Here is a 27,642-nt window from a genome sequence, read left to right as displayed (position 1 = left end):
TGAGGCCTTGTCGAATAGTATCCTGTAGGTGGGCCATCGTGCGTGTTTTGTTTTCGATGTAAACTCGCGGAGATGAACAGGCCTGGTTAAGACCAGTATCCTTATTCACGCAACAAAATTTCAACGACAACAAATCGCTGAGTTGCGATCATATCGAGTAATCGTTCTATCGAAATTACCCTTGTGAATTGCGATCCTCGATATGATACGTATGATTCGTAAACGTTCTATCAAAATGAACCTTGTGAATACGGATTTAGAACTATTTTTCAATGGGACGACTTCTGATCGTCAGAATTCATCAGTCACAGAGCTCTATTCAATGCTGTGCGTTCGATTTACTACTTCACTTAAGCAAGCATCGTTTTTGAATACGGGCGCAAATGTCCTCGAGTAGCGACCACGGGCCGGAAGACGTAGTGTGGGTAAGTGTGCCCACAATCTGGTGAAAGTCGCAGAAAGCACCTGGATGTGAGCACCGTCTGGTACCTGCATTACCTGGAAATCCTTGGGGGAAGCGTTTGTCCAGCAGTGGACATCATTTGGCTGAAACGAACGACCTTTATCCAGCAGTGGATATCCTGGCGATGAAACTGTGAAATTTTGCCCGCGTCGGTCCCGTAGGCCAAACCCTTTATTTTGGAGCCTGTAGGCTAAATCCTTTTGCTTCTGGTAAATTGGAGAGGGTCGTGCTCCTACAATGGAGACTAAATGACATGATGATGATGATGAGTGTACAGTATATCCTCACCAATAGCCGGCAGCGTCCAAGCCGTCCACTGCTGATCTGCTGAACATAGGCCTCCCCCAATGACTTCCACATCGCACGGTTGGTAGCGGCCTGCGTCCAGCGCCTTATTGCCACCTTTATGAGCACGTCGGTCCACCTTGTACCTACAATCCAACAGTATATCCTCACCAATAGCCGGCAGCGTCCAGGCCCTAGGCAGGGCAGGTTAAAGCGCGGGATAGGCCTCAATTCCAGGGATGTTCAAACAGCGGGCCGCGCGGGCGGGCTCGCTGGGCGGCCGGGCGGCGGCTCCGCTGCGCTCGATGGACCGACGGTCAAGTGTATATTGCGGGAAGCGCGAGATGTATCGTGGAAATCCTTGGGGGCGACTTTTGTCCAGCAGTGGACGTTCTTACGTTGAAGTCACTTCAGAACCTTGCTGCCCTATCGATCGTCAGTTCTACTTACTATGTGCTTGCCTCATTGTCATTTCAGCTTGCTAATCCGTCGGGCTATGTCCTCCATTTGCCAATGGTAAATTGGAGAGGGTCGAGCTCCTGCAGTGGATACTAAATGATCTGATGGTGACGCATCCTAGCCCAGACGATGATGATGATGATAAATACTAAGATAAAAGTAAATTTTCGGCATGGGGAACACTGAAAACCAGCGTCGTGGCCTTCCTCACCGTGAGCCACGGCATATGCTGAGTGGGGTCCCATTGCGATGGGCATCGCTGTGCGACAGGGTGACACTGCTCAGTTTACTTTCTTCCATTGTATGTTTTATGTGTTACCTTTGTCTTGCTTGCTTCTTTTTATTTACCTCTTTTGTCTTTTGTGATGTCCTTGGCAATAAATGTTTCTTCTTACGCTGCAAGCACTGGCTCATAACTTTGTGGTAAGATTAAAGCATAAAAGCGCTTTTTAAAAGCCTATTTGCTGAAAACAAGTGACGTATTTGTCTCACCAATAGCCGGCAGCGTCCAGGCCCTAGGCAGGGCAGGTTGAAGCGCAGGATAGGCTTCAATTCCAGGGATGTTCAAACAACGGGCCGCGCGGGCGGGCGGCTCGCTTGGCCGGACGGGCGCCGGCTCCGCTGTAGTGGCTTGGAGGGGGGACACCTGGAAGAATAGGGATGTTTCCTGGGTCAAAAAGCAAGAGTTTTAATTAGTCCGTCAGTTAACTTATCAAAAAATACTCTACACGTATTTTTCACTTTTTCAAACTAATGAAAATTTAAAGAGATAAAGCGCGCCAAAGTTCATAAGAAGAGGCCCGTGACGTCAATGCGTGCATAAAAGTGCCGCACGTTGTGACGTCGTGCGGAACTTCAACGAACCATAACTATGTAATTATTTGTTAGATTGACAAATAAAAATATCTGTGTCCAATATTTTTTGATATTAAACATGACGGACTAAAAAAATTTTTTTAGGAACTAGCCTATTGTTTATGAAATAAGACAATGAATTTTTTCTGCAATTTCTTTTATTTTTCATACTTTTAAACCAGTTTGTTGAACTTTAATCTTTTCTTTTGACAGCCCAACTATCCCTTGTGACAAGATTAAAAACTAGATTATGGATATTTAAATGTAAAGGGGAATAGGTCCAAGTCGAATGTGGTAAGACCGGGCCTTTTCAAGGCAAAAGAACCTGCCACTCTCCAGTTGCCGCCACTGTCGAATAAGTTACTATGACTTATAAGTTGGCGCCATTGGATCCTATCTTACTTGCCAATACTCACCAGTTAGCGCTACTGACGAATAATATCCCATCACTTTCCAGTTGGCGCCACTGACGAATAGTTGACGTTACTGGCGAGTAGTTTTGGAGCTACTGGCGAGTAATTAGTGCCACTGGCGAGTAGTTGGCGCCTCTGGCGAGAAGTTAGCACTTGGGCGAGTAGTTGGCGCCTCTAGCTTGTAAATGGCACCTTTGGCGAGTAGTTGGCGCCTCTAGCGAGCAGTTTTGGCGCCACTGCTGAGTAGTTGGCGCCAGATTTAGACACAATGCTGGTGAATAATAAGTACCTGTGGTGCACTAGGCGGTGCAGGATTCGCCACCGGTTGTGTCAACTGCGTCTGATGCTGCGTAGTAGAGTGAGTCCTTCCTAATTGAGTGCGCGCAGCGTTAGAACAGCTGGATACAGCTTTGACTAAAGCCAAGTCACTCACCACTTTTCGCCTTTCGACTTTTCGCTTTTCACTGGTCATTAGTTGGCGCCACTGATTAGTAATTTTGGCACCACTAGTTAGTTATATTAGCGCCACTGGTGAGTGCTTAGTTGGCGCCACTGGTTATCAGTTGGCGCCACAGGCAAGTAGTTACCGCCTCTGAGGATTCGTGGCACTGGCGAGTATTTGGCGCCACTGGCGAGTAGTTGGCGCCACTGGTGAATATTTGGCGCCACTGGCGAGTACTTGAGGCTACTGGCGAGTAGTTAGCGCCAACTATCACAGACGAAGCTGGTCTTAGAAACTAGCAACATAATTACCTGTGGTGCACTGGGCGGTGCAGGATTCGCCACCGGTTGTGTCAACTGCGTCTGATGCTGCGTAGTAGAGTGAGTCCTTCCCAGTTGCGTGCGCGCAGCGTTAGAACAGCTGGATACAGCGCTTTGACTAAAGCCAAGTGTCCCATCATTTGGCGCCACTAGCGAGTACCTAGGTGGCGCCCCCAGGCGAATAATTGGCGCTCCTGGCTAGTAGCTGGCGCCCCGTAGCAAACAGATGTAGATGGCACAACTGGCTAGTAATTGGCGCCACTGATCAGCTGGCGCAAACAGCGAGTAAGGTCCTATCACAGTTGGCGCCAGCTGTCATAGGTGAAGCTAGTGTATATTAGTTTATACATGTGGCGCGCTACGCGGTACTCAGTTTCTAAGATAATAAGAACTGTCTAGCCTAAGAAGAGAGAAATTATAGTCAGAGGGGAGAGGGGGAGGCAGTCTAAAGCCCGGTCCGTGAGCACGTAGAATTTTGTCCAATGACCCCTAGCTACCCATCCTTATCCCTCGCGCGTAATTATATTGATGTCGCGACTGTGCGACTGGCACCCGCAGTGAGTGTGCGAGCGTGATAGCAACATAATTACGCGCGAGCGATAAGGATGGGTAGTTTGGGGACATTCTAGCTACAAAGTGGCCCCGTGGTGGTCTAGGTCAGGGTCAGGTGACTCTCCTGGCTCGGTACCGTACTCCTAGCATGTGCTTACCTGTGGTGCACTGGGCGGTGCAGGATTCGCCACCGGTTGTGTCAGCTGCGTCTGATGCTGCGTAGTAGAGTGAGTCCTTCCTAATTGAGTGCGCGCAGCGTTAGAACAGCTGGATACAGCGCTTTGGCCGCGCCCGCAGCGGTGTTCTGGCGACTGAAATGATGAAAAAGTCAATTATTTTCGGTAATCTGACTTTTACTCTACAGGGTGACATTTTTAATCAGAGAATTTGTGAAATTATCTGGCGATACGTGATAAAACACGTTACTTTTTAATCCCCCTGCTATTCCAGAATAGGCGCCATTATATCATCTTATGTACACTACAAAGTAAATAAAAAATAAATAAATATATCAAAACTGACGATATATTCTGAGATTAATATTTACTCTTGTTTGGTCGAATCCACCCTTAGTCGTATAAAATCGACGATTACAAATAGTAGGGAATTTAGTGCAATGATTTGTATGGAGACCCCTCCACTTTGGTATAGAAGGCTCATTTTTATTATTAGGACATTTTTTTTTATTAGATTATCTCCAATGGTTTAAAAGTAAACGACGTTTATTTAAAAAAATACTTTTTGGTTTTTGTGAATTTTACTCAATATTTCTATTTTTTTGTATGAAAAGGCAAAAAGTTTGTTCTAGAAATGAATTCGCCATCCTTTAAGAGCCATTTCACAAAAATATTCCGCGCGAATTTAGCTACAAACTGTCAACGCAACGACAAAAGAGTAAAAAGAACGCCGAAATGGACAAAAAAATCTTGAGCCGTGACCGTATTAAGACTTGATATAAGTTATTAATTTTAAGGTAGAATAAGGTATTAAAACATGATAAATTAATTTAAAATTTTAATAGAGTTTATTTAGTCTTTTAAAGATTTTTATACTTATTTCGATTAATAATGAAACACGAATAGGTATAATATGTAAAATATATTATATTAAATACAAAATAAAGAAAGTCACACGGTGAAAAAAAATTTACACGCGAGTAAAGCCGCGGGCAATACTACATATTTCATACTAGCTTTTTGCCCGCGACTTTTTCCGCGAAGAAGTGGAAACTGGTTCTAATAAAATTAAATTATTCTAAGAAATTATTAATTTTGTTATATGATAATATTTTTTAAAATAAAACCTACAAATTATTAGGTATGTTTAAATATCTGAATACTTACAAAATTATGATATATTTCTACAACAAAATTGAAACATTTCCTTCGGGTGCTAAAATCACCAGGCTATTGTGTGCACACTCTGGAGCATACAACTTACAACTGGCCGTCGGAGAAGCATAGATTTCCCTTAAGTCTACTCCCGCTACCACATGGAACTCCGCTAAAACTCGTGAGCCAACACTTGTTTTTGTATCGAAAATTAGTATGAGCAGCGCACGCGGTTGCCCGTTGCAGGCTCTATGCAACCACGCTATTTTAAACCGTGGCCCCTAAGCATGAGATGGGAAACTGCACTCTCTAGAATTCTCTTGAATTTGATGGTGTTAGGGGAATCCTAGGAATGAATACAGACTTTCCAATGGAATCTCCTCATCAATATTGAAACATTGCAACTTGCAATGCAATGTTTCGTTTTCATTTGTTGTATTATTGACTATTTCTTGATTTTTCAAACACGTGTCATAATAAAAAAAAAATTTAAATCAAAAGCACTAAGGAATATTTAATCCCACCAAAAACATTCTGTAAAAAACTAGCCAAGTCTCGATGGAGCTGCTTGTTTATCTCTAAAAAGTAATGAAATCTAGACAAAGTCGTGCCAAGTCTATGGTTCCTTACTGTGATTTCTTTATTATTATAGTTAATGTTGTGTGACTTGGCCGTTGAACAATCTTTATTAAGATAATCATACAATAAGTATTATTGAAATAAAACTCATTAAAAACTCATTAAAACTCATTTATTTCTGTAAATAGGCTTAAAAAAAGCACTTTTACACGTCCCAGTATTAACCCTACCACTGCTTCAGGACAATAAATGGGCCAGTGCTGAGAAGAAGCAGCGCAAGAAACTCAGTCACTATTGTCAGCCTCTTTTTCAAAGGTTTACATGCTTTAAAATGTACAAAGTTATAAATATTTATGCGAGCTAGGCAGTAACGTATCCCAAACATTTTTATCTTTTAAATAATCATCGACTTTATAGTAGCCCTTTTTCATTAAGGTACTTTTAATATGTGCTTTGAATTTATGAATGGGTACTTCTACAACAGTTTGTGGTAATTTATTAAAGAATTTAATACATTTTCCCATAAATGAATTACCAATCTTATGCAATCTGAAATTTGGAACGGCAAGTTTATTTTTGTTTCTTGTATTAAAGTTATGCAAATCGCTCTTTTTCGTGAATTGCTCTATATTTTTGCGGACATATAAAAGGTTTTCATAAATAAACTGTGAAGCTACTGTCAGTATGTTTATTTCCTTAAAAAAATCTTTCAAGGAAAATCGGGGTCCAAGGTTATAAATGGCCCGCACTGCTCTCTTCTGCAGAACAAACACAGTTTCAATGTCCGCGGCTGAGCCCCACAACAATATGCCGTATGACATTATACTATGAAAATAGCTAAAATATACTAGCCTTGCCGTTTCAATGTCAGTTAATTGCCTTATCTTTCTCACTGCAAAAGCAGCCGAACTGAGCCTTTTTGACAAAGTTTCAATATGAGGACCCCATTGAAGTTTAGCATCTAAAGTGATTCCCAGGAATGTTGTGGAATTTATGCTATTTAATGGTTCATTCTTCACCATTAATTGCGTGGAAACCTGCCTCACATTAGGTAAGGTAAATTTAATGCACTTAGTTTTGTTTGCATTTAACAATAAGTTGTTAACAGTGAACCAATGTAGAACCTGTGAGAGTGTGTTATTAATATCGTCAAAATTTACTTTACCTCTATCAACTTTGAAAATGAGAGATGTGTCATCAGCAAATAACACAATATCACACAGATCTTTTACAAAGTAAGGAAGGTCATTAATGTAAATAAGAAATAGCAAAGGTCCCAATATTGATCCCTGCGGCACACCCATAGTAAGAGGTGCTCCAGAAGACTCAGTTCCGTTAATACAAACTTTTTGTTTTCTGCCTGTGAGATACGAGTTCAGCAGATCAAGTGACTTATTCGAAACACCATAATGTCGCAATTTGTTTAGTAAGGTTTGGTGGTCTACACAATCAAACGCTTTTGAAAGATCACAGAAAATACCAACAGCGTCCTTTTTACTCTCCCAAGCATCAAAGACGTGTTTCAATAGTGCTACCCCAGCGTCAGTAGTACTTCTACCTTTCGTAAAACCAAATTGCTTATTGTGTAATAATTTGTTAAAAATGAAGTGAGATAGAAGTTGGTGGAAAATAATTTTCTCGAAAATTTTGCTAAGTACTGGTAGAATAGAAATCGGTCGAAAATTAGAGGGGTCACATTTGTCACCAGCCTTGAACAATGGAATTATTTTACTTAACTTCATTAAGCTAGGAAAGCAACCTTGATCAATACATGTATTAAAAATGAATGCAAGGTGAGGAGCTATGGTGTCAATAATTGTTCCAATTATACTGACGGAGATTCCCCAAAGATCCTCAGTTTTTTTCATATTTAATTCTCTAAAGGTTTTAATTATTGTATTACAATCTATATGCCTGAACTGGAGCAGACACTGGCACTCGGTGACATTAGATTTTAAAAGAGACTCTGCAAGAACTGGTGATGAATTCAGTTCTTTAGTTGTTTCAGACGCAATATTGGAGAAGAATGTCTCAAATGTGGTTGCAACTTCTGTATCGGAATTTATAATTTCGTTTCCGATTTTCAGTGAAAAAGTGTTATCCTTCGATTTATTTTTACATGTTTGTTTATTTATTATGTTCCACGTAGCCTTAGCTTTATTATTAGAATTTAAAATCATGTTTCGAAGATGATTTGATTTAGCAGCCAAACAAACCTTTTTAAATATTTTTGAGTAATTTTTAACATATTCTATAACACTCAGATCTTGCGTATCGGCTTTAAGACTATATAATTCATACATTTTATTTCTACTAAATGCTAAATACGCAGCTTTATTAAGCCTACAATTGACTGGTTATTGAATCAACGTTTTCCAAGTGGCAATTTTCCATCGCCAATGGGTAGCGGTTCTGGCGACAGATTGGTGCAATGGTGTCATGGATTACCTGGTTTTGTACCCTTCAACGGCCAAGTCACACAACATTAACTATAATAATAAAGAAATCGCAGTAAGGAACCATAGACTTGGCACGACTTTGTCTAGATTTCATTACTTTTTAGAGATAAACAAGCAGCTCCATCGAGACTTGGCTAGTTTTTTACAGAATGTTTTTGGTGGGATTTCACTTCTTTTTGTAGAAAGTGGCAAAATTATTAAACGTCGTCGTTTTATCGACATTTTTTACGATATTAAACACAAATAAACTCAACGACCTTTAAAATGGACAACGAATCAGAATTGTTTTAATAACATAACCTTAGCGAACCTTACAATATAATAAACGAAATCAACGAAATGCAAATTACAGGGGCTCTAGAAAGGAAAAAAATCTGGACACCGCTTGCTAGTGCTAGCGCCATCTAGCGGTGAGCGATACAGGCGAATACCACGGTGCCGGAGTAGTATTTATTATGAATGTGGTGTTACTCCAGATCTTCGATTTTCCTAGTTTTTATAGTTTTCCCTTTATGTGGCCATTAAACCCTAACTCTGTACCAAATTTCAGCTCTCTGAGTTTATGGGAAGTACTAGTTCTATTTTGATGATTATCAGTGAGTGAGTGTCGTAAATGCGAAACTTTGCTTTCGCTTAACTTCGGAACTAAATGACCAACAGACTTGAAATTTTGGATTTTAAGTACGTGATTATAGCTTACTAGATGACGAAAATTTCTGCGTTCTGGTCTTATCCAGAGGTTCTCAAATAGGGGCCTGAAAATGCGGCGAAATGGTTCCAGTAAAGGATGGTACGGCAGTGTTTGCTTCGCGCTCGACTTGGCGGGGGCACTGCCGTGCCCCCAGATTGATATCAACTTCGAAGCAAGCACAGATCACAGAAACTAAAGGGAAATGTGATAAGGGGGCGGAGCCGGTGTCGCAACAATATGCCCAAAAACAGAACATATTGCTTGTGAAAGCAATGATGACAGCAGCGACGTTATAATGTAAACAGTTTACATTGCTTGCATACTACTAAAGATTATTCGAACGATTATATGATACCGCAGTGGATAATGAGCACATATTTTGATTTCTTTGACACTGAGTTTCGAACTCAGCGCATTACTTAGCATCTTTCTATATCTCTATGGAAGCAAGTTATCTTCAAAATAACATTCTACACCTTTTTAACCAAATACGAAGCACGTCATCTATCAATAGGGAATATATTTTAGAAGTTAATAAATTATGCATAAAATAACACTTTAGTTAAATCATAGAATTTCTAAAAACTAGTACTGAAATCGTACTGGAAACAATTAAAAAAAATATTAATATGTTATCTAATTTATTTATTAAAAGACCAATTATCGAAGATTTTGGAGTAAAGTTTTTGAAAATATTTTATAGCCAACATAGGAAACATTTAGTGAAAGAATTTCTTTTCGGAGCCTATTGCCTTCAAACAAACAAATAATCAAATCTTTCCTCTTTTATTACTATTGATTTAACAACAAAACTTCTCTCGAAACAAAACGGTTCTTTTTCTTCTTCACGAAACAAAACTCAAAGCGGATAAATAAATAAACAAATCTTTGGACAATTTCACAATGCCATCTAGTCCCAAAATAAGCAACTAATATGCTTGTGTTAAGGGTGCTAGCTTAATGGATATACTATGTACTTACAACCTTTTTTATAATTTATTTATTAAATTAAATTCATACATAAATACATAGTTACTCCCAGTCCCGTCAAAGAAATTAAATTTCATCATTTCAATTTCTGCTCGGCCGGGAATCGAACCCGGGACCTCTCGGCATATTAGTCCGTTTCGAACCACCAAACGGCCGACTCAAAACGGACCTCCCGGCATAGTATCAAAAGTATTTGGTCGCCGTATAAATCTCCGCTTCATGACACGAACACACGTAAACGTCATGGCGGGAAAAATGACACAGGTCCTGCCTTGACGGGCGCTCGCGCCGTACTAATCAATGTCGGCTTCCGCATTGTAATTTATACTGATATTCACATCAATATTTTGACAAAGTAGTTACTAATATTTAAACAATAACTGTGGAAATCAATTCTCCAATGAATATTCTTTATTTTGGGATACTTTTATTGCTGTTATTGCTGTGTATTAAAACCAAAAATCACGATCAAAATGTGACGTAAATCTTAAAAATTTGCCAAAATATTTTTAGATTTTACTCAATAATGGTAATGAAATTCAAGAATCCGTTTGATTATCGGACTACAAGAATATATGTCCGATGATTTCTATATATTTTTAAGCTTATTATACGAGCATAAACAATAGATACAGGACTTTGAAATTGAGTCTGCGGCAATTTTTCCGTAAAATGGTTGTGGGAGATGGGGCACTGAGAATTAATCAAAAGAGTTTTAGTAAATCCGTTACATTATTGGTCAACAACAAGGATTGAACTATCTTTCGCAGTAATTAAATAATCTCTGGGTGTTGCTTAAGATAGTAATTCATGCTTCCAAAATCTTAGAAATTTGCACGAAAATGTAAAATGGCTCTTAATTATCCGAAAATGACACCACACTTGCCCTAATACCCATAGTTTTGAAGATATGGGCCTTAAAGTGAAGCGCGGCAGAAGGAAACTTGCCCCCCCTCCCCCTGCTACCACAGGGGGGGCTCCCGATGTCTACCGACGGAAATCTACTCAGGAGCACCCAAAGAACAACTGGTGCAAAAATGAGCCTTCTATACCAAAGTGGAGGGGTTCTTGCACTAAATTCCCTACTAAAAGTGGTGTGTATCCTAGGCCGGCTGGTGTTTTGTAATGCTTGTAGCACCACTAGAGATATGTGATAACGATTATTAGGTATTAGAATTAGAAAAACAATCTCAAAGTGGATGTTGAAAAGGTTAAAAATATGTTTTAGAACCTGTAACTGTTCTTGCTTCCATTCATTGTCTGTGGTTTCCTCCGAATCGTCGAACTGCGACTTCCATAGAGAAACCAGAGTGAGCGCGCCTCCTTTTGTCACCTGTTGTAAAGAAAAATGGTTTACTAATTTATAGAATAGAATAGAATAGAATAATTGTTTATTTGCATAAAACATGGTATACAGTTGTTACAGCAATAAAATAAGTCCACATGTTATATTCATTTTAATTTAATATGTGAGTGAATAGAGTTCAAACGCTAGTGGTTATATCAGTGGCGCCACGGGCGAGTCAAGACCAGTTGGCGCCTCTGGTAAGTAACATCCGTCCACCCCTTGTTTGGTGGTATAGGCAAGTGAAAACCAATCATTCATTAGTTGGCGCCTCTGGCGAGTAGGGCCGTATCACTCATCAGTTGGCGCCGTTATCTAAAAAGGGCCAATTTTGAGTTGGCGCCACTGAAGAGTCAAGTCATATCACTCACCAGTTGGCGTCTTTGGCGAGTAGGGTCACAATATCCACACTTGGCGCCACTGGAGAATAAGGACCAATCACACACAAGTTGGCGCCTCTGACTTATAGTCGTATCACCCAAATATTTACACCAATGTCACTGTCACATCTATGAGAGTCAGGGCATTTTTGCCGCCAACTGACAACCATGAGTAAATTTACTCCAATAAATGAATAAACAAAATATTCACCTGTTGCAAAGCTGACACGTTCTCATCGTCCATGACTGCAAACTGCGTGTAGCTTTGATCGGCTCTCGCGCGACCGCCGCGTCGCCCGCCTGGTGGCCAGAAAAACAAAAATTAGAAATGATACCAACTAAACACATTAATATACAGTTGTCCATCACTGAACCGTCCGAACTGTCACATTGTCAGGAGTGCGCTACTAAAGTCCGGTCGCCGAGCAGATAGAATATCATCCAATGACCCCAAGCTACCCATCCTTATCGCTCGCGCGTAATTATATTGCTGTCGCGACGGGCGGCAGCAGTGAGTGTGCGAGCGCGTGAGCGATAAGGATGGGTAGCTTGGGGTCATTGAACGAAATTCTATGAGCTCGGCGACCGGATTTTGTCAATTCTGGGTTATTATTTCGAATTTCCCCCTGCCAATAGAAACGGGTCATTTTGGTAACAAAACTGAATAACATTGATGTTTTGAGTAAACCTATCTTTATTTACAAATTGAATTTATGATGCTTATGGTGCGGACTATGCAGTATTCTAATATACTATATGGATAAGTAAATGGTACTTACAAGTATAACAAAAACAACTATACATTTCTTGTCTGTTTTTTCTGACATATTTAAAAAAATAAAATCACTATGTATTTTTATTAATACACTGACCTCTCTTAAAGTGCGTGTCCGAATGTACACTATCCACATCTGCTACGATTCTGGGGCTGGCTGCTTCACCTGGAATAAAGTCACTCAAGTTAGTACTAGGGGAGGTCCTTTGTCCAGTAGTGGACATCTTTTGTCTAGTAGTGGACGTCCACTCTTTAGTAGAGGATGTCCGCTGTCCAGTAGAGGATGTCATTTATCCAGTATTGGACGTCATTTGTCCAGTAGTGGACGTCATTTGTCCAGCACAATGTGGTGGACAAAGAAAGAGTAGACATGATTAACTTAAAATAAAAATATGCTGAACAGGCGTCCGCTCAGCAAAAATCGCGACATGGCACAAACGTCATGTCGAGAAGCTAGTTTTCAGCTGGAATCAACAGTGTGTGAACCAAGTGGACGTCTTTTATCCAGTCCAGTCGTGGACGTCTTGTGTCCAGTAGTAGACGTCTTGTGTCCAGTAATAGACGTCTTGTGTCCAGTAGTAGACGTCTTTTGTCTATAGTCTGGTCTGCGAGCACGTAGAATTTTGTCCAATGACCCCTAGCTACCCATCCTTATCGCTCGCGCGTAATTATATTTCTGTCGTGACTGTGCGACGGGCGCCCGCAGTGAGTGTGCGAGCGCGACGGCAACATAATTACGCGCGAGCGGTAGGGATGGGTAGCTAGGGGTCATTGGACAAAATTCTACGTGCTCACAGACCAGGCTTTAGTATTATTAATGATGATGATGATAATGATGGTAGGGCCCAAAAGATAAGGAGACATGTAAAGTGCACCATAAGGGCTACCTTTTTTTTTATTTACTATATTTTGACGTTCATAAGTGCCACCAGTGGTCTAAATTGAATAAAATATCTTTGATTTGATTTGATGTAATGCTAAAGAACAAAATACAACTACCTGGAGTATGAGGCGAGGCTTGCGCTGCTAATTCCTGCACGCACGTAGGGGGCGCTGTGACCACGCGCAAGCGAGCGAGTGTTGGCCCGCCGCCTGTGGAGGGAAATGATGCTTATTTATTTATTTATTTATTTATTATCAGAAAATGTATGTTTACAGACAGGTCCAAAACACATACATATAATATAATTAATTTTACATTTAGTTGCATGTCATAAATTAAATTATTACAACAGACTGTGGGTTTGTTTTTACCTGACTGAGTCAGGAGGGTTATGTTTTTAAATTAATGTATTGTGAAATATAGTGTATATGGAGAAATAAATGTATCATCATGCAAACTGCTTAGTAAGTAAAGGTACTCAATTCTGTTACAGAGTCAAGTCAGGGAAGCAGTATTGTAACGTAATGCTTAAAATTGCTATAAATCACGGGCTACTGGCGTTTGGGGTGACGTCACGTCCGAGCGGGTCAGTTGTCACACAAATCCATTGTTATAAACACATTACCACTCCTTTGCATTGTGCAACCCTTCAAACTTCTCTCAAACACTTCAATTTAGATTTTCATTCGGTAAAAAGATAATTGAATTTATCAATCACTCGATAGTGTTGACTATTGACAATACACTAAACAGAATACTTTCCTGCTCTAAGTCCGATAGCAATATAATCACGCGCGAGCGATAAGGATGGGTAGCTTGGGGTCATTGTACGAAATTCTATCTTCTCGGCGACCGGACTTTAGTGAGTAAAAGGAATATATCTCGAGATGGGATAGCCATAGACTAGTGTATCACTTACCGGGCGCAGGCGCGCGTGGTTTGCAAGGCGGCACGCTTTGTCTTTCTGGTCTGTTCGCCGTCGCACCAGTAACCACAGAGTTGCTTGTTTCCTGCGAACGCATACAAACATTAAGAAGCCTAGACCACCGACTTTCAGCCTAACCGCAGACTACAAACTTCTTCTTCTTCTTTGATGTTGGCAATACACGTCGAGGCCGAATTGATTTGTGCCATTTTCAAGTTTCAAGTGAGACGAGTTACAAAATGGTACCAAGTGGGGTGGGACTTGGATTAATTACATGATTAATGACGGATGATAGATGATACCCCTTCCCACCCTTTGAGTCTCAGTAAAGTTGTGGTGCTTTACTGAGACTTCATGATGGTTAACTTGAGAGAATCCGAAGAATCACTTTGTTTTGTTTCATTTGTCCACACTCATGCAAGTTCACGAACACTTAATGGTTATTAATCCACCATTATTACACATTAATAGTCGTCTAAACACGAATTTTAGAAAATAAAACAAAACTGCTAACATGACGCTTCACATTCTCGCCAAGAAGTCCGACTAAAGATTTTTTGTCGGCCGATAGTTGTGTCGAGCTGTTAATCAGTATGGACATGTACGAAAGTACGCACATTGAATCGGCCGATTCTTCATACAAATTAGAATCGAGCCCAAGCCAAACTATCGGCCGACTTATGGCTGTTTTCACCATCAATCCCTAATTTTTAAGTGACCTCTATGTAAACTTAAAAAATAGGGATTGTGGTGAAAACGGGCATTAAACTCTATGGTCTCACCTTGGCATGCCTATCGGGAGAGGGCGCGGGCGTAGTTCTAACTTCCGCTTCCTTTTCTGTAGTCGGCTTGTCTGTGGTTGACTGTAACAAAAAAAATATTTTTACTTTTTCTGTGGTAATATGGAGTATTTGTATAAAGTGGCCACTGGTGGCTGAGTTAGCCACTGGTGGCTAAAGCTGCTACTGGTGGCTATGAGGTGGTTCCCAAGGCCATTGGTGACAATAGTTATAGGGCCCAGTGGCTATTACTTACATATCCATTGAGGCGGTGTTCTTTAGGCACGCAGGCTGCGGACGCTTGTCCCTGTCTTTGGTGGCTATGAATGATCCCTGTCGCTGTCAACAAAGTGGCCACTGATGGCTAAGGTGGTCACTGGTGGCTAAAGTCACTACTGGTGGCTATGAGGTTGCACCTAAGACCATTGGTGGCTATAGTGGTGGCAAGTGACAACTGATTTTCATCATGTGAAACGTGAGGCGAGCTGCGCGCTTGTCTCGGTCCTTGGTGGCTCGGTGGCCTGGTGGCTCAATGGCTATGCTACAGCTATCATTATCACTCACATATCCATTGAGGCGGTGCTCTTTAGGTGCATGACGAGGGGACGCAGGTTGCGGACGCTTGTCTCTATCTTTGGTGGCTGTGAAATGGTCACAGAGGCCACTGTCGCTGTCTATAAAGTAGCCACTGGTGGCTGAGGTGGCCACTAGTGGCTGTAGTCGCTACTGGTGGCTGATGTAGCTACTGGTAGCTATAAGGTGGTTCCCAAGGCCATTGGTGACAATAGTTATAGGGCCCAGTGGCTATTACTTACATATCCATTGAGGCGGTGTTCCTTAGGCGCATGACGTGGTGACGCGGGCTGCGGACGCTTGTCTCTGTCTTTGGTTATTTTTTATTTTTTTATTTTTTTTGGTGGCTATGAATAGCCATTATCGCTGTCTATAAAGTGGCCACTGGTGGATGAAGTGGCCACTAACGACAGTGGTGGCCACTAGTGGCTGAGGTCGCTACTGGTATGAGGTGGCTCCTAAGGTCATTGGTGGCTATTTAGAAAGCACTAGGGATAGGTGGCTAGGTGGTTAGGTATTACTTACGTATCCATTGAGGCGGTGTTCTTTAGGCGCATGACGAGGGGACGCAGGCTGTGGACGTTTGTCTCTATCTTTGGTGGCTGTGAAATGGCCACAGAGGCCACTGTCGCTGTCTATGAAGTAGCCACTGGTGGCTGAGGTGGCCACTGGTAGCTGAAGTCGCTACTTATAGCTATGAGGTGGCTCCTAAGGCTATTGGTGACTATAGTTATAGGACCCAGTGGCTATCACTCACATATCCATTGAGGCGGTGCTCCTTAGGTGCATGACGAGGAGACGCGGGCTGCGGACCCTTGTCTCTGTCTTTGGTTGTTCTTTATTTTTTATTTTTTTTTTTTGGTGGCTATGAATAGCCATTGTCGCTGTCTATAAAATGGCCACTGGTGGATGAAGTGGCCACTAACGACAGTGGTGGCCACTAGTGGCTGAGGTCGCTACTGGTATGAGGTGGCTCCTAAGGTCATTGGTGGCTAATTAGAAAGCACTAGGGATAGGTGGCTCGGTGGTTAGGTATTACTTACATATCCATTGAGGCGGTGTTCCTTAGGCGCATGACGAGGTGACGCAGGCTGCGGACGTTTGTCTCGATCTTTGGTGGCTGTGTCGGTGGCTACCCCAGTCGTGCCTTCCGTTTCTAGGCGGCGACGAGTCTGTAAGGTATAGGATATAAGATTTTAAACTTCCGCGTTCCATTTCGACTCAAATAGAAAGACACGGGTCAAAGTCAAAGTTTCTTTATTTGTTTAGACTAATAAATAGTTCTTACAAATCGTCATTTTGCTCTTAACCCTTAAATTGTTTTTGTCCGTTTTAAAGGACATGTCAAATAATTGCTTACAGAATCTAAATTAAAGCAATTTATCGACTTTCAAGGGATATTTTATAAAAAGCATGATATTTTATGTGAAACACGGGGCTGTAGTTCAATAAAAAGCCGCGAATTTTAAAAATAAAGACAGTTGAATAAATGCAACAGCAATGTCAAGTTTTCACTCTTGATAAATGTGGCAATACTGTAGGTATTACACTTGTTCTTGTGCTTTATTGATTGATTTTATAATATTAACGAACAAAACTGACGGTTATTGCCAAAACTGTAAAAAAATATCGATTTTCTTCCATTAATTTCAAGGTTACAAATGTTATGTCACTTAAAACGGACAATGCCATGTATCAGTAATAAATACTCATGTTGATTTTTAGACATTTTTACCCAATTTCCCCCTTTTAGGGGTTTAATTCTGAAACAACCTGAAACACGTTGTAGGCAACTTATTATTATCTACACTATTAAATTTATTTATTTATATTTATTATAATCCACACAATATCTATTTATACTTAACACATTTACTTATAATCACATACACCCTGCGATGCGTACTAGTTTGTCGATATCGGTATCGATACGCGTATCGACCTTTCGGCCGGACTAGTTCCGCGTCGTACATAAGCGTTATATACCTGCCGAGCGCACGGCGGCGCCCGCGCGTCCCCCCGCCAGTCGGATTCCTGCTACGACGCGAAGCGCACGCCGCTCTTACTAACCGCTTTAACTATCGATCTGTTATTTGCTCATATACTTCTACTTCGCTTATATACTTCCTTCCTATTGACTTTCTGTGCTTTATGGAACTATTTTCCGCGTGTGTATGTGCTCTTCTTATTCTATTGTGCCTTCTGAACTATATACATTGTGCTGAGAACATTGTGGATGTACAATATAGCATTTAACCGTGAGTTGCATTTATTTACGAGCATCACCTATCTCATCACACCTAAACTGGTGACCCCGACGTGATGTGAGACGCAACCTCCATCACCACCCTCTTCGGCATCAGCCTCCGCCATCCTCACCATCTCCGCCACTCCGTCATCAGCTCCAGTCTTCAACAAGCCAGCATCCAGCCTTCAGGGACCATCGCAGATCGCAACCGACCTTCCTGGTTCCTCGGCAGCAAGCAACCGTCACTTCACTGGTCACGGGTACAGCTCTGGCCCAGCTCCACGCCCGACCATCGAAGACGCCTCCGCTCACTATCCCGACTCACCGTGGATAGAGCACCGCAACCTGCTCGTCTCGACTCACCGCAGACTTGAGCACACTGGCACTTGTAAGCTCATCACGCACAGACTGCTGAGCTCATCCTGACGTCATCCACCTCCGGTCCTTCCGGGGGGAGTGGTGTGGCGACGCCACTACAAACTAGTGACCAACAGATGGCGCTGTCACTACTTCACTATGGCACACTCCGCCGCTCATACAAACCTGCATCGCGGTGACGGAGTTTTATATCCTGCCAAGTATATATAGGCAAACCAAGATGGTGTAAATTGGACCTTGGTCCCCGAGCATAACACCCGCTCGGAAGGAAGCACTAACATCTAGCTTCCTTATTGTGGATGAACATCATATCCCACATTGGTGACCCTACTTTGGCAGTTTTACAGTTTAGGTGTGATGAGATAGGTGATGCTCGTAAATAAATGCAACTCACGGTTAAATGCTATATTGTACATCCACAATGTTCTCAGCACAATGTATATAGTTCAGAAGGCACAATAGAATAAGAAGAGCACATACACACGCGGAAAATAGTTCCATAAAGCACAGAAAGTCAATAGGAAGGAAGTATATAAGCGAAGTAGAAGTATATGAGCAAATAACAGATCGATAGTTAAAGCGGTTAGTAAGAGCGGCGTGCGCTTCGCGTCGTAGCAGGAATCCGACTGGCGGGGGGACGCGCGGGCGCCGCCGTGCGCTCGGCAGGTATATAACGCTTATGTACGACGCGGAACTAGTCCGGCCGAAAGGTCGATACGCGTATCGATACCGATATCGACAAACTAGTACGCATCGCAGGGTGTATGTGATTATAAGTAAATGTGTTAAGTATAAATAGATATTGTGTGGATTATAATAAATATAAATAAATAAATTTAATAGTGTAGATAATAATAAGTTGCCTACACCACCCCCCTCCAGAGACCGTCAAGGTCGATAATAGTCCGGAAATTGTACACGACGTCCAGATCGTGTAATGAACTCCTTTTGTTGAATGATGGTTGGGGGTTCATTGTCGAAATTCGGTTCCTTTTTATCATCAGACAGTAAAAAGGCTGGTTTGATACGGTTTATTGATACCGTGGCCTCCTTACCATTGAGTATTATTTTAAAAACTTTGTCGCCTCTTGTCAGGACTTTATGTGGGCCTGAATATGCTGGAGTTAGTGAACCACGTGAGGCATCTTCTCGAAGGAAGATATGGTCACTAGTGGCCAATTCTTTATAAACGAATACCTTTGGCTCACCGTGTCGAGAAGTAGGAGCAGGGCGTAGCTTTTCAGCGAAATTGTGAATTCGAGCGATGAATTCTGACATATCGGTCGTCACAGGAGTAGTCGGCTCAAAGAATTCGCCGGGAAGCCTTAAGGACTCACCGTACACTAATTCGGCTGATGAAGTCTGCAAATCTTCCTTGAATGCTGTTCTCACGCCCAGCAGTACCCAAGGGAGAGATTCAGTCCACCTGCTATCGGCGTGGCAGACTATTGCCGCTTTGAGTTGCCTGTGGAAACGCTCGACTAGGCCGTTGCACGCCGGGTGATATGCAGTCGTTCGCTTGTGTTCAAATCCTGCCATTCGAGACAGACATTGAAACAAGCAAGACTCGAATTGACGCCCTCTGTCAGTCGTTATGTCTGTTGGGCAGCCGAATCTCGAGATCCAGCCTGATAACAAGGCCTTTGATACGGTCTCCGCTGTAATGTCTTCTATCGGTATTGCCTCTGGCCATCGCGTAAAGCGATCAATGGCAGTTAAGCAGTACCGATAGCCTTGCGACAGCGGGAGTGGGCCAATGAGATCTATGTGAATGTGCTTGAATCTCGCGCGTGGTAGGTGGTACGTACCGACTGGAGCATTGACGTGTCTGGTAACTTTGGCACGTTGACATTGGAGGCAAGCACGAGCCCAATCTCTGCAGTCCTTTCTGACGCCCGGCCAGACGAAACGTTCTGCAACCAATTTTGCCGAAGCATTGGCGCCAGGGTGGCTCAATGAGTGGAGGCTATTAAATACTTGCCTGCGGAAAAAAGATGTAACAAAAGGCCTGGGAGTTGGTGTGCTGACATCGCAGTACAAGGTATTACAACTTCCAGGTACTTGTCGCTTTTCTAAGCGCAGAGATGAACCTCCGTCTATTAAAGTTCGGAGTTCCGGATCTGAGGCTTGGGCTTGGGCTAATGACTCGAGGTTGACTGGTTCGCTCAACTCATCGATACGCGATAGGGTATCGGCGACGACATTGTCTTTGCCTGATATATGTCGTATATCGGTCGTGAATTGAGCGATAAAGTCTAGGTGTCTAAACTGCCTAGGCGAACAGTTGGTTTTCCTTTCGTGAAAAGCAAAACTGATCGGCTTATGGTCCGTGTACACAGTGAAATGTCGGGGTCACCAATGTGGGATATGATGTTCATCCACAATAAGGAAGCTAGATGTTAGTGCTTCCTTCCGAGCGGGTGTTATGCTCGGGGACCAAGGTCCAATTTACACCATCTTGGTTTGCCTATATATACTTGGCAGGATATAAAACTCCGTCACCGCGATGCAGGTTTGTATGAGCGGCGGAGTGTGCCATAGTGAAGTAGTGACAGCGCCATCTGTTGGTCACTAGTTTGTAGTGGCGTCGCCACAACGTGTTTATTCATTTATCGATAGGAATGTATCCTGTGAAGTTTCGAATTAAATAGTGTAACTAATTTTGTTACGCCCTACAAACTTTGGACCCCCATTTCACCCCCTTAGGGGGTAATTTTGGAAAAATCCTCTCTGATAACACCCCTAGACCCTAATAAGGAACCTACATGCCAAACTTTGTGTGTTTATACCCACCGGTTTGGGATTTATGTTGATAAATCAGGCAGTCACTTTCTGTTTTTATATGTCAGGGTATTTTTTGATAAATTTATGTAAAATCAACAGTAAATAGTCCAGATGGATTGCAAAAGGCGCTGGATTAGCCAGAGCATGATTATCAGGGATTCCTGTATTGTTATTAAGAAAAGTTGTTTTACGTTTGTTTTTCTAAACTGGCAATGTCCGCCCTAAGTGACATGGTTGTAATGCTAAATAATTGGCAATGTCCGTTTTGAGTGACATGTCATAACTTCTATACTAATTGAATTTTTTTCAAAAAGTAAATATTTTTTTCTTAATCTATCAAAACAATACCTAAATCCCAAATTTGACCATTTTTGAAGCAAGGGTTCAATGAGTGCCAATTTAAGGGTTAAGGAGCCTCTACATGTCTCATAATCTTTTTGCCCTACCAGCGCTTCGAGACCAACATTTGGCAAGTGCTGAGAAGAAGCGCCGCAACAAACTCAGTCACCACTGTCTGCCGGTTAATATAAATAAATAGAAATAGCAGTAGTAGGTACATTCGATTCAGGAGCAGATCACTGAATTTACCATGCATTCTTGTATAGTGTATCTTATAATGGGTATACACGACATTTATTAATGGTCTTGATATCATGGTCTTGACGTGACATTTATTAATGAGTTACGTTATGTACCCACGGCTTGACGTTTCGGCTGCGATGCTGCAGCCGTGGTCACAAGCAGACTAATGTAACTCATTAATATATATCGCGTTAAGACCCGTGTCTTTCTATTTAAGAAATATTGGATGTAATGTAGGTAAAAATCATGTTTTAATAGAGCATTTGACACTACCAATCTTCCGAATTGCGTCTACCGTAAAACAAACGTGGAATGGAGATAAAACCAATGGCCAAATATAGATGACCCACGCTGAACTGTCCAAGCAAACTCAAGGACAGGGGGGCGCCACCATCGTTCAACTATATGGTTTCCAACATGGCAAAAATCGGAACCAGCGATCCGGTATTGACGGTGGCGCCCCGCTGTCAATGTCATGCATAGGACAGTTCAGTATTTTGGAACTATAGTTCAGCGTGGGTCATCTATACAGGGTGGAAACGATAAGTGATCTCACTCGATTATTTCTAAACTATACAAGATATCAATAAACCAGTTATTGATCCTGAAAGTGCTTCATGAGCTCTATCAAACGGTATTAATAGTAGGTTACAGAATAAACTGGATCTATCCGAAACTTCAATGTTTCCAGCTTCCATACATTTGGTAAAGTCACATTATTTTAAAAACTACATATGATATCGTAAAACTGATTACTGATTCTAAAAGTGCTTCACAAGCTCTATCCAATGGTATCAATAATAGGTTACAGAATAAACTGGATCTAACCAAAAATTCAATGTTTCCTTCTTCCATACATTTAGTACTACCACAGTCATGACACTCATCTCTTGACAATATTATAGCAAGTAAAGCCTAAAACCAATGTTTTTCATTAATAATTTAAAATAAGAATACAATTTACGAGTTTATTTTAAGTATTTATTATTAAATTTAAAAAATTACACTTCTAATATTGTCTGGCATACATTTAGTATGGAAGCTGGAAACATTCAATTTTCAGATAGATCCAGTTTATTCTGTAACTTATTGTTGGTACCGTTTGAAAGAGCTCATTAAGCACTTTCAGGATCAGTAACCAGTTTTTTAATATCTTGTATAGTTAAGAAATAATCGAGTGAGATCACTTAACGTTTCCACCCTGTATACCATACGAATAAAATTTTGACAAGTGGTCAAAGTGCAGTGTCAATGAATTTTGTTGTTTTCTGTTGTTAAAAACTTAATTGACATTTGACAGGTTTTTAACCAATTTCATAACACCTAAAAATCTATTACAGGCGATTGAAAACTAACAATTTTTTAAGAAGATATTATTCTTTTAGTAACATCAGGACTAAACATTTGGTGAAAAATGCACCCACTTCAACTATAGATCGTTTCATCCACTCGAATCCCACCAATTTTTGGTCTCGGTCGCGCGGGGTGCGGGGAGTTTGATCGGAGCAATCCGAACGGCATTATTGTAGTGTGCGTGTGCACTCATGGATGATTTAGCGTGTACCGATAACACTCAAACATTAGCGGAAGAATGGTGGGGCGCGTCTTCGTGGATGAACGGATTTATACATAAGACGCCGTTGTCTCTCTTCAAGGGGTCGACTTCTTCTTCTTATCGTGACATCGTGTCGACAACATACATACAAGGCGTCACACTATGGATCGAAATTGAGATTTATGGACATAGCGATTTTTTTCACAATTCCTATTTGAAAAAATTACCTATCGATAGGTTACGTTATTCTGATGAATAAATGCTGCGCAAGTTTTTCTCTAAAACCAATAGTTTGGCTGGAAAAAAATATTTTCCATTTTCGTTGTGTGGAATGAAACATAAAGTGGTCGATTTCTACTAAGCCTTGACAGATCTTGCTTTGAAACTACTTGAGCCTAGTTCTATGGCTTGTTGACTATAATCCTACACTATCAGCGCGCCCCCAAAGTAGCCCGTTCACAAGTTATGAGGTTCTGAAAAATTAAAAAAAAGTAAGTAAAAGTGACTTTTTTTTGGAATATCTTTAAAGATTTAACGAAAATATAAACACCCGTATTCACAAACGATACTTACCTATGCAAAGCAGCAACGCTATGCGAAATGAGACATTTCTCAATGCGTTCCATATGACAAGCCTTTCAATTCATAAACAATACTTAAACGACCCTTGACTATGCAAAATCAGAGTGTTGAATAGAGTTCTGTGATTGGTTCGCTTATGTTACGCACTTCACTCCGCTAACTGACATGACATTCCTGTCATTCAAACGGTGCAACGGTTTATAAGTGTCGTTATTTTGTGGATTTGTGAATTAAATAAATATGGATAAAACTACAACTATCAGGTTAGTATGAATACTTCGATTAATAATAATAGTGAAAATCATGTTTCAATCATTATTTTTCAGATAAAAAAGCTGCCGTTTTCTTCTTCCGAAAGAGAGCTGCTGATTGTAGCTTAATAAGAGAAAGGCCTATTATTGAAGACAAGCATATTATTATCCCCTCTAAAATATCGAGTTGACGAAGCAGGCCTGGGAAAGTCTAACAGTGGCTTACAATTCTCAACCATATTTTATATTTCACAAAGGCTCACACATCAACTGAAAAGCTGCTGGAATAATTTAATGACCCAAAGAAAGAAAGAACTTTCTCAGGAATCAATCAAACGTTCTCAACACCCACTAGTAAGTAATGTTTTTAAAATATATAGTACGTAGATTTATGAGGAATAACTAAGCAGAATATACTCAAAGGAATTAAATTCATAATTTGCTTTTCAGGTATCAAGAAATTAAGATTAGTAGTAGCAAGAATGAAGATTAAGACAGAAACAAGAATCAAACGCACCACATTGAATAATATACAAAAAGACCAGGCTTTGCACGAGTTGGGGCTACAAAGAGAAAAAATATTGATAGAAAGAGAAAATAATTTGTTAGAACATGAAAAAAAGATTTATGATTTACAAATACCTACATAAAATTAAATTAGACATTGAAGATTGATGAGAATAAAACTTCATTAAAAATTTTATGTTTTATTTGCCACTAGCAACTGATACATTATGTAGGTAGCACTGGAAGGCCTCCTCGCAGTTAATTTCCTCAGGTCTTCTTTTATCAGTGGTAAAAGTATGAAAAGTACCCCATCATTGGAAAACCTAAACTAAATTCGTCTGAATTGTAATAATCAAGGGATTTTGGGAATCCCGTATCACTTTTCTGGTACTTATTCTACTTTGCTCATTGATATAATTATCAAATTCTTCTTCACTACTGTAATCCATTGTAAGATAATATTAATCGAATACAACCATAAATAAAGCAAAAAAACCTCAAAAACGAGAATAACCTAAAAATTTTGACGTAAATAGACACTATGCGTTGCGTAATACAGCTCCATGGCTACCTTAGCTTTGCGTTCATTCTAAGGGACGCATAGTGCTTGTCACCACTGAAGTATCGTCTATGAATAGGTTTTTGGGACCCTGTGCATCCACGCGCACTATGAGGCCTCAAAGTAATGTTTGTGAATACGGGTGAAAGATTCTATACGTTAGTAATGTAAATTAACCTTAAATTACTGATAAAAACACATTTTAATAAAATTAAAAGTAATAAAACCAGCGATTTTTTTTTCACAGTTTCTGTTTAAAAAAAAACCTATCGATAGGGTATGTTATTCTGATGAATAAATATCATTAAACGTTTTTCTCTAAAACCAATAGTTTGGCTGGAAAAAAATATTTTCCATTTTTGGTGTATAGAATGAAACATAAAGTGGTCAATTTCGAATAAGACTTGACAGATTTTGCTTTGAAACTACTTGAGCCTTGTTTTATGGCTTGTTGACTATAATCCTACACTATCAGCACGCGCCCAAAGTTGCCCGTTCAGAAGTTTCATTCCATACAACGAAAATGGAAAATATTTTTTTCCAGCCAAACTATTGGTTTTAGAGAAAAACTTGTGCAGCATTTATTCATCAGAGTAACGTAACCTATCGATAGGTAATTTTTTCAAATAGAAATTGTGAAAAAATTAGCTATGTCCATAAATCTCAATTTCGATCCATAGTGCGTCAGCCCAAAGCTCCGCCACAGGAGTGGCGTTGCTGACTGTGAATGACCCTTATTAATATGTCGTTAAAGTCGAACATCCAACTCACGTTATCAGGCGCCGTGTCGGTCGGCAGGGCGTGTTCCGGCGTCGGGTGTACCGCCGCTCTTGCTCGCGATACGGCGCCCGCCTGTGAAACAAAATTGAACCGTTGATTATTGCAATAAGGGTTCTTATTGCTTGCATACATGGCAGTATAATTTTAACCCTACCACTGATTCGAGGCAGTGATGAAAAATTTTTGTCATCCTTCATCCGCTTTGTACTGGAGGGAAGTCGAACCTTAACTTCGAACTCCTATGTTTTTCTGATTAATTTCGTTGCGGGTCCAATGACAGTTTAACTTTCCCCCGGGACAAACTTGGCTACACAGGAGTTGCAGCGGTGGGAATTATAGTCCCGTTATTGCAATAAGACTTATTAAGCACTTGCACACGTAGCAGTGCAATATTAAATGTAAAAATTCATGAGTATGGATGTTTCTTACACAAAAAGTGCTCGACGGATTTTGATGATATTTTACAATGTTACACAGCTTTTATATCGGAATTATGGATTGACAAAGAACCTTGCATTGAGAAAACTAACATTAAATTATGAAGACAGATACGAAAACGCCTCTCCAAACAATGAAACTAAAAATATTTTTTCTACTGAACATAAAATATTACCACCATCTTACTACACTATACAAACATTCCAAAGTATTCATTCACATACATTTTCTCACCAATCTTCAGAGCCGAGTTATATCATAAATACGCCTGGAAACACACATACTATTCAAGCACCATATCTAAAAAATATCATCATCATCACCATTTCAGCCACAGGACGTCCACTGCTGGACATAGGCCTCCCCCCTGATAAATATATCCCCAAGGAGTTAATACTTATTTTAAGACATTTAATTTAAATTTCGAGTTCCAGAATTCAGTCAAAGCATCTGACTCTCAAAGGAAAGTCAATTCTACGATTAATTTATCACTATTGCTACTTGAAAAAAATATTAATAATGAGGTAATAATATCATTCTTCATTGACAACATCGATTTTGTCACTCAATTCTTTCCCCAAACCGTTTGGGCAGCGTGGGGAGTGTAGACCAAAACCTCCATTTGTCTCTGGTCAATTAGAGAGGGTCGTGCTACTGCAGTGGAGACTACATGACCTGATGATGACCTGGGATCTTCTAAAAACACTTACATGCTTCACCTGGTCACCAGTTGCTTATGGTTTCAATCCAACAGTGCGTAAGAGTGTCATGGGCATGGCGTGGCTTCCGTATTGTGTACAGGTGACCTAAAATCTTTCAGAAGCATTGACGTCTTTCTCCAAGTCGCAATTTGCTTAAGGTCTCGCACCAGCAGTGCTGTGAGCATGATGTGACTTCTGTTTTGTATACAGGTGACCCAGAAGGAACTAGAAGCTTCCAGAACCACTCACATTCTTCTCCCAGTCTCAGGTTGCTTGTAGCAGTGTGGCATGGCCTGTCGTAGCATGTAAACTCTGTACAGGTGATCGGGAAAGTTCCAGAAGCTCAATGATGACCTGGAATCTTCCAAAAGCACTCATGTCTTTCTCCTAGTGCAGTTTGCTTCAAACATCCCTCCAGCTGTATTGTGGCTTCATCTTGTATACAGGTGACCTAGCTAGAAGGACCTAGATCCTTGTAAAAGCACTCACGTCGTTCTCCTAGTCGCAGTTTGCTTAAGGTCTCGCTCCAGCAGTGCTGTGACAATGGTGTGACTTCTGTCTTGTCCACAGGTGACCTAGAAAGACCTAGAAGTTTCTAGAAGCTCTCAGAACACTTACATCCTTCTCCCAATCGTAAGGATCTGCATCCCTGACGCCTCTCCGCTTGCAGCACCGTTCAAGCAGTGCAGTCAGCATGATGTGACTTCTGTCCAGTGTACAGGTGACCTAGAAGGACCTAGAAGTTTCTAGAAGCTCTCAGAAGCTTCCAGAAGCTCTC

General features: G+C 40.9%; 1 protein-coding gene and 2 long non-coding RNA genes across 3 annotated transcripts in view; 1 reads left to right on the top strand and 2 right to left on the bottom strand.

Annotated features, from left to right (window-relative positions):
* Window positions 1-3,435: 3,435 nt before the first annotated feature.
* LOC135085594 (tau-tubulin kinase homolog Asator) overlaps window positions 3,436-27,642 on the bottom strand; it is a 34,985-nt gene continuing 10,778 nt past the window's right edge. Inside the window, exons 12-20 of the mRNA XM_063980367.1 lie at window positions 16,025-16,101; window positions 14,930-15,010; window positions 14,142-14,232; window positions 13,336-13,431; window positions 12,437-12,505; window positions 11,776-11,864; window positions 11,071-11,172; window positions 3,948-4,100; window positions 3,436-3,549 (exon numbers count right to left, since the gene is read on the bottom strand). Coding sequence (XP_063836437.1) covers window positions 3,436-3,549; window positions 3,948-4,100; window positions 11,071-11,172; window positions 11,776-11,864; window positions 12,437-12,505; window positions 13,336-13,431; window positions 14,142-14,232; window positions 14,930-15,010; window positions 16,025-16,101 — 872 coding nt within the window. The remainder of the gene's footprint in view (window positions 3,550-3,947; window positions 4,101-11,070; window positions 11,173-11,775; window positions 11,865-12,436; window positions 12,506-13,335; window positions 13,432-14,141; window positions 14,233-14,929; window positions 15,011-16,024; window positions 16,102-27,642) is intronic.
* Window positions 16,549-27,561, bottom strand: LOC135085710 (uncharacterized). The gene is made up of 3 exons (XR_010260193.1): window positions 27,483-27,561; window positions 25,717-25,797; window positions 16,549-16,671 (listed from the first exon to the last, which is right to left on the bottom strand). It is a non-coding gene; the product is annotated as an uncharacterized LOC135085710 (long non-coding RNA).
* On the top strand, window positions 23,600-25,082 carry LOC135085709 (uncharacterized). The gene is made up of 3 exons (XR_010260192.1): window positions 23,600-23,891; window positions 24,137-24,233; window positions 24,330-25,082. It is a non-coding gene; the product is annotated as an uncharacterized LOC135085709 (long non-coding RNA).

Source organism: Ostrinia nubilalis, chromosome 29 (assembly GCF_963855985.1).
Source record: "Ostrinia nubilalis chromosome 29, ilOstNubi1.1, whole genome shotgun sequence".
Lineage (NCBI taxonomy): Eukaryota > Metazoa > Arthropoda > Insecta > Lepidoptera > Crambidae > Ostrinia > Ostrinia nubilalis.
Note: the sequence above shows the minus strand (reverse complement) of the source record. Positions and strands in the feature narration are given on the sequence as shown.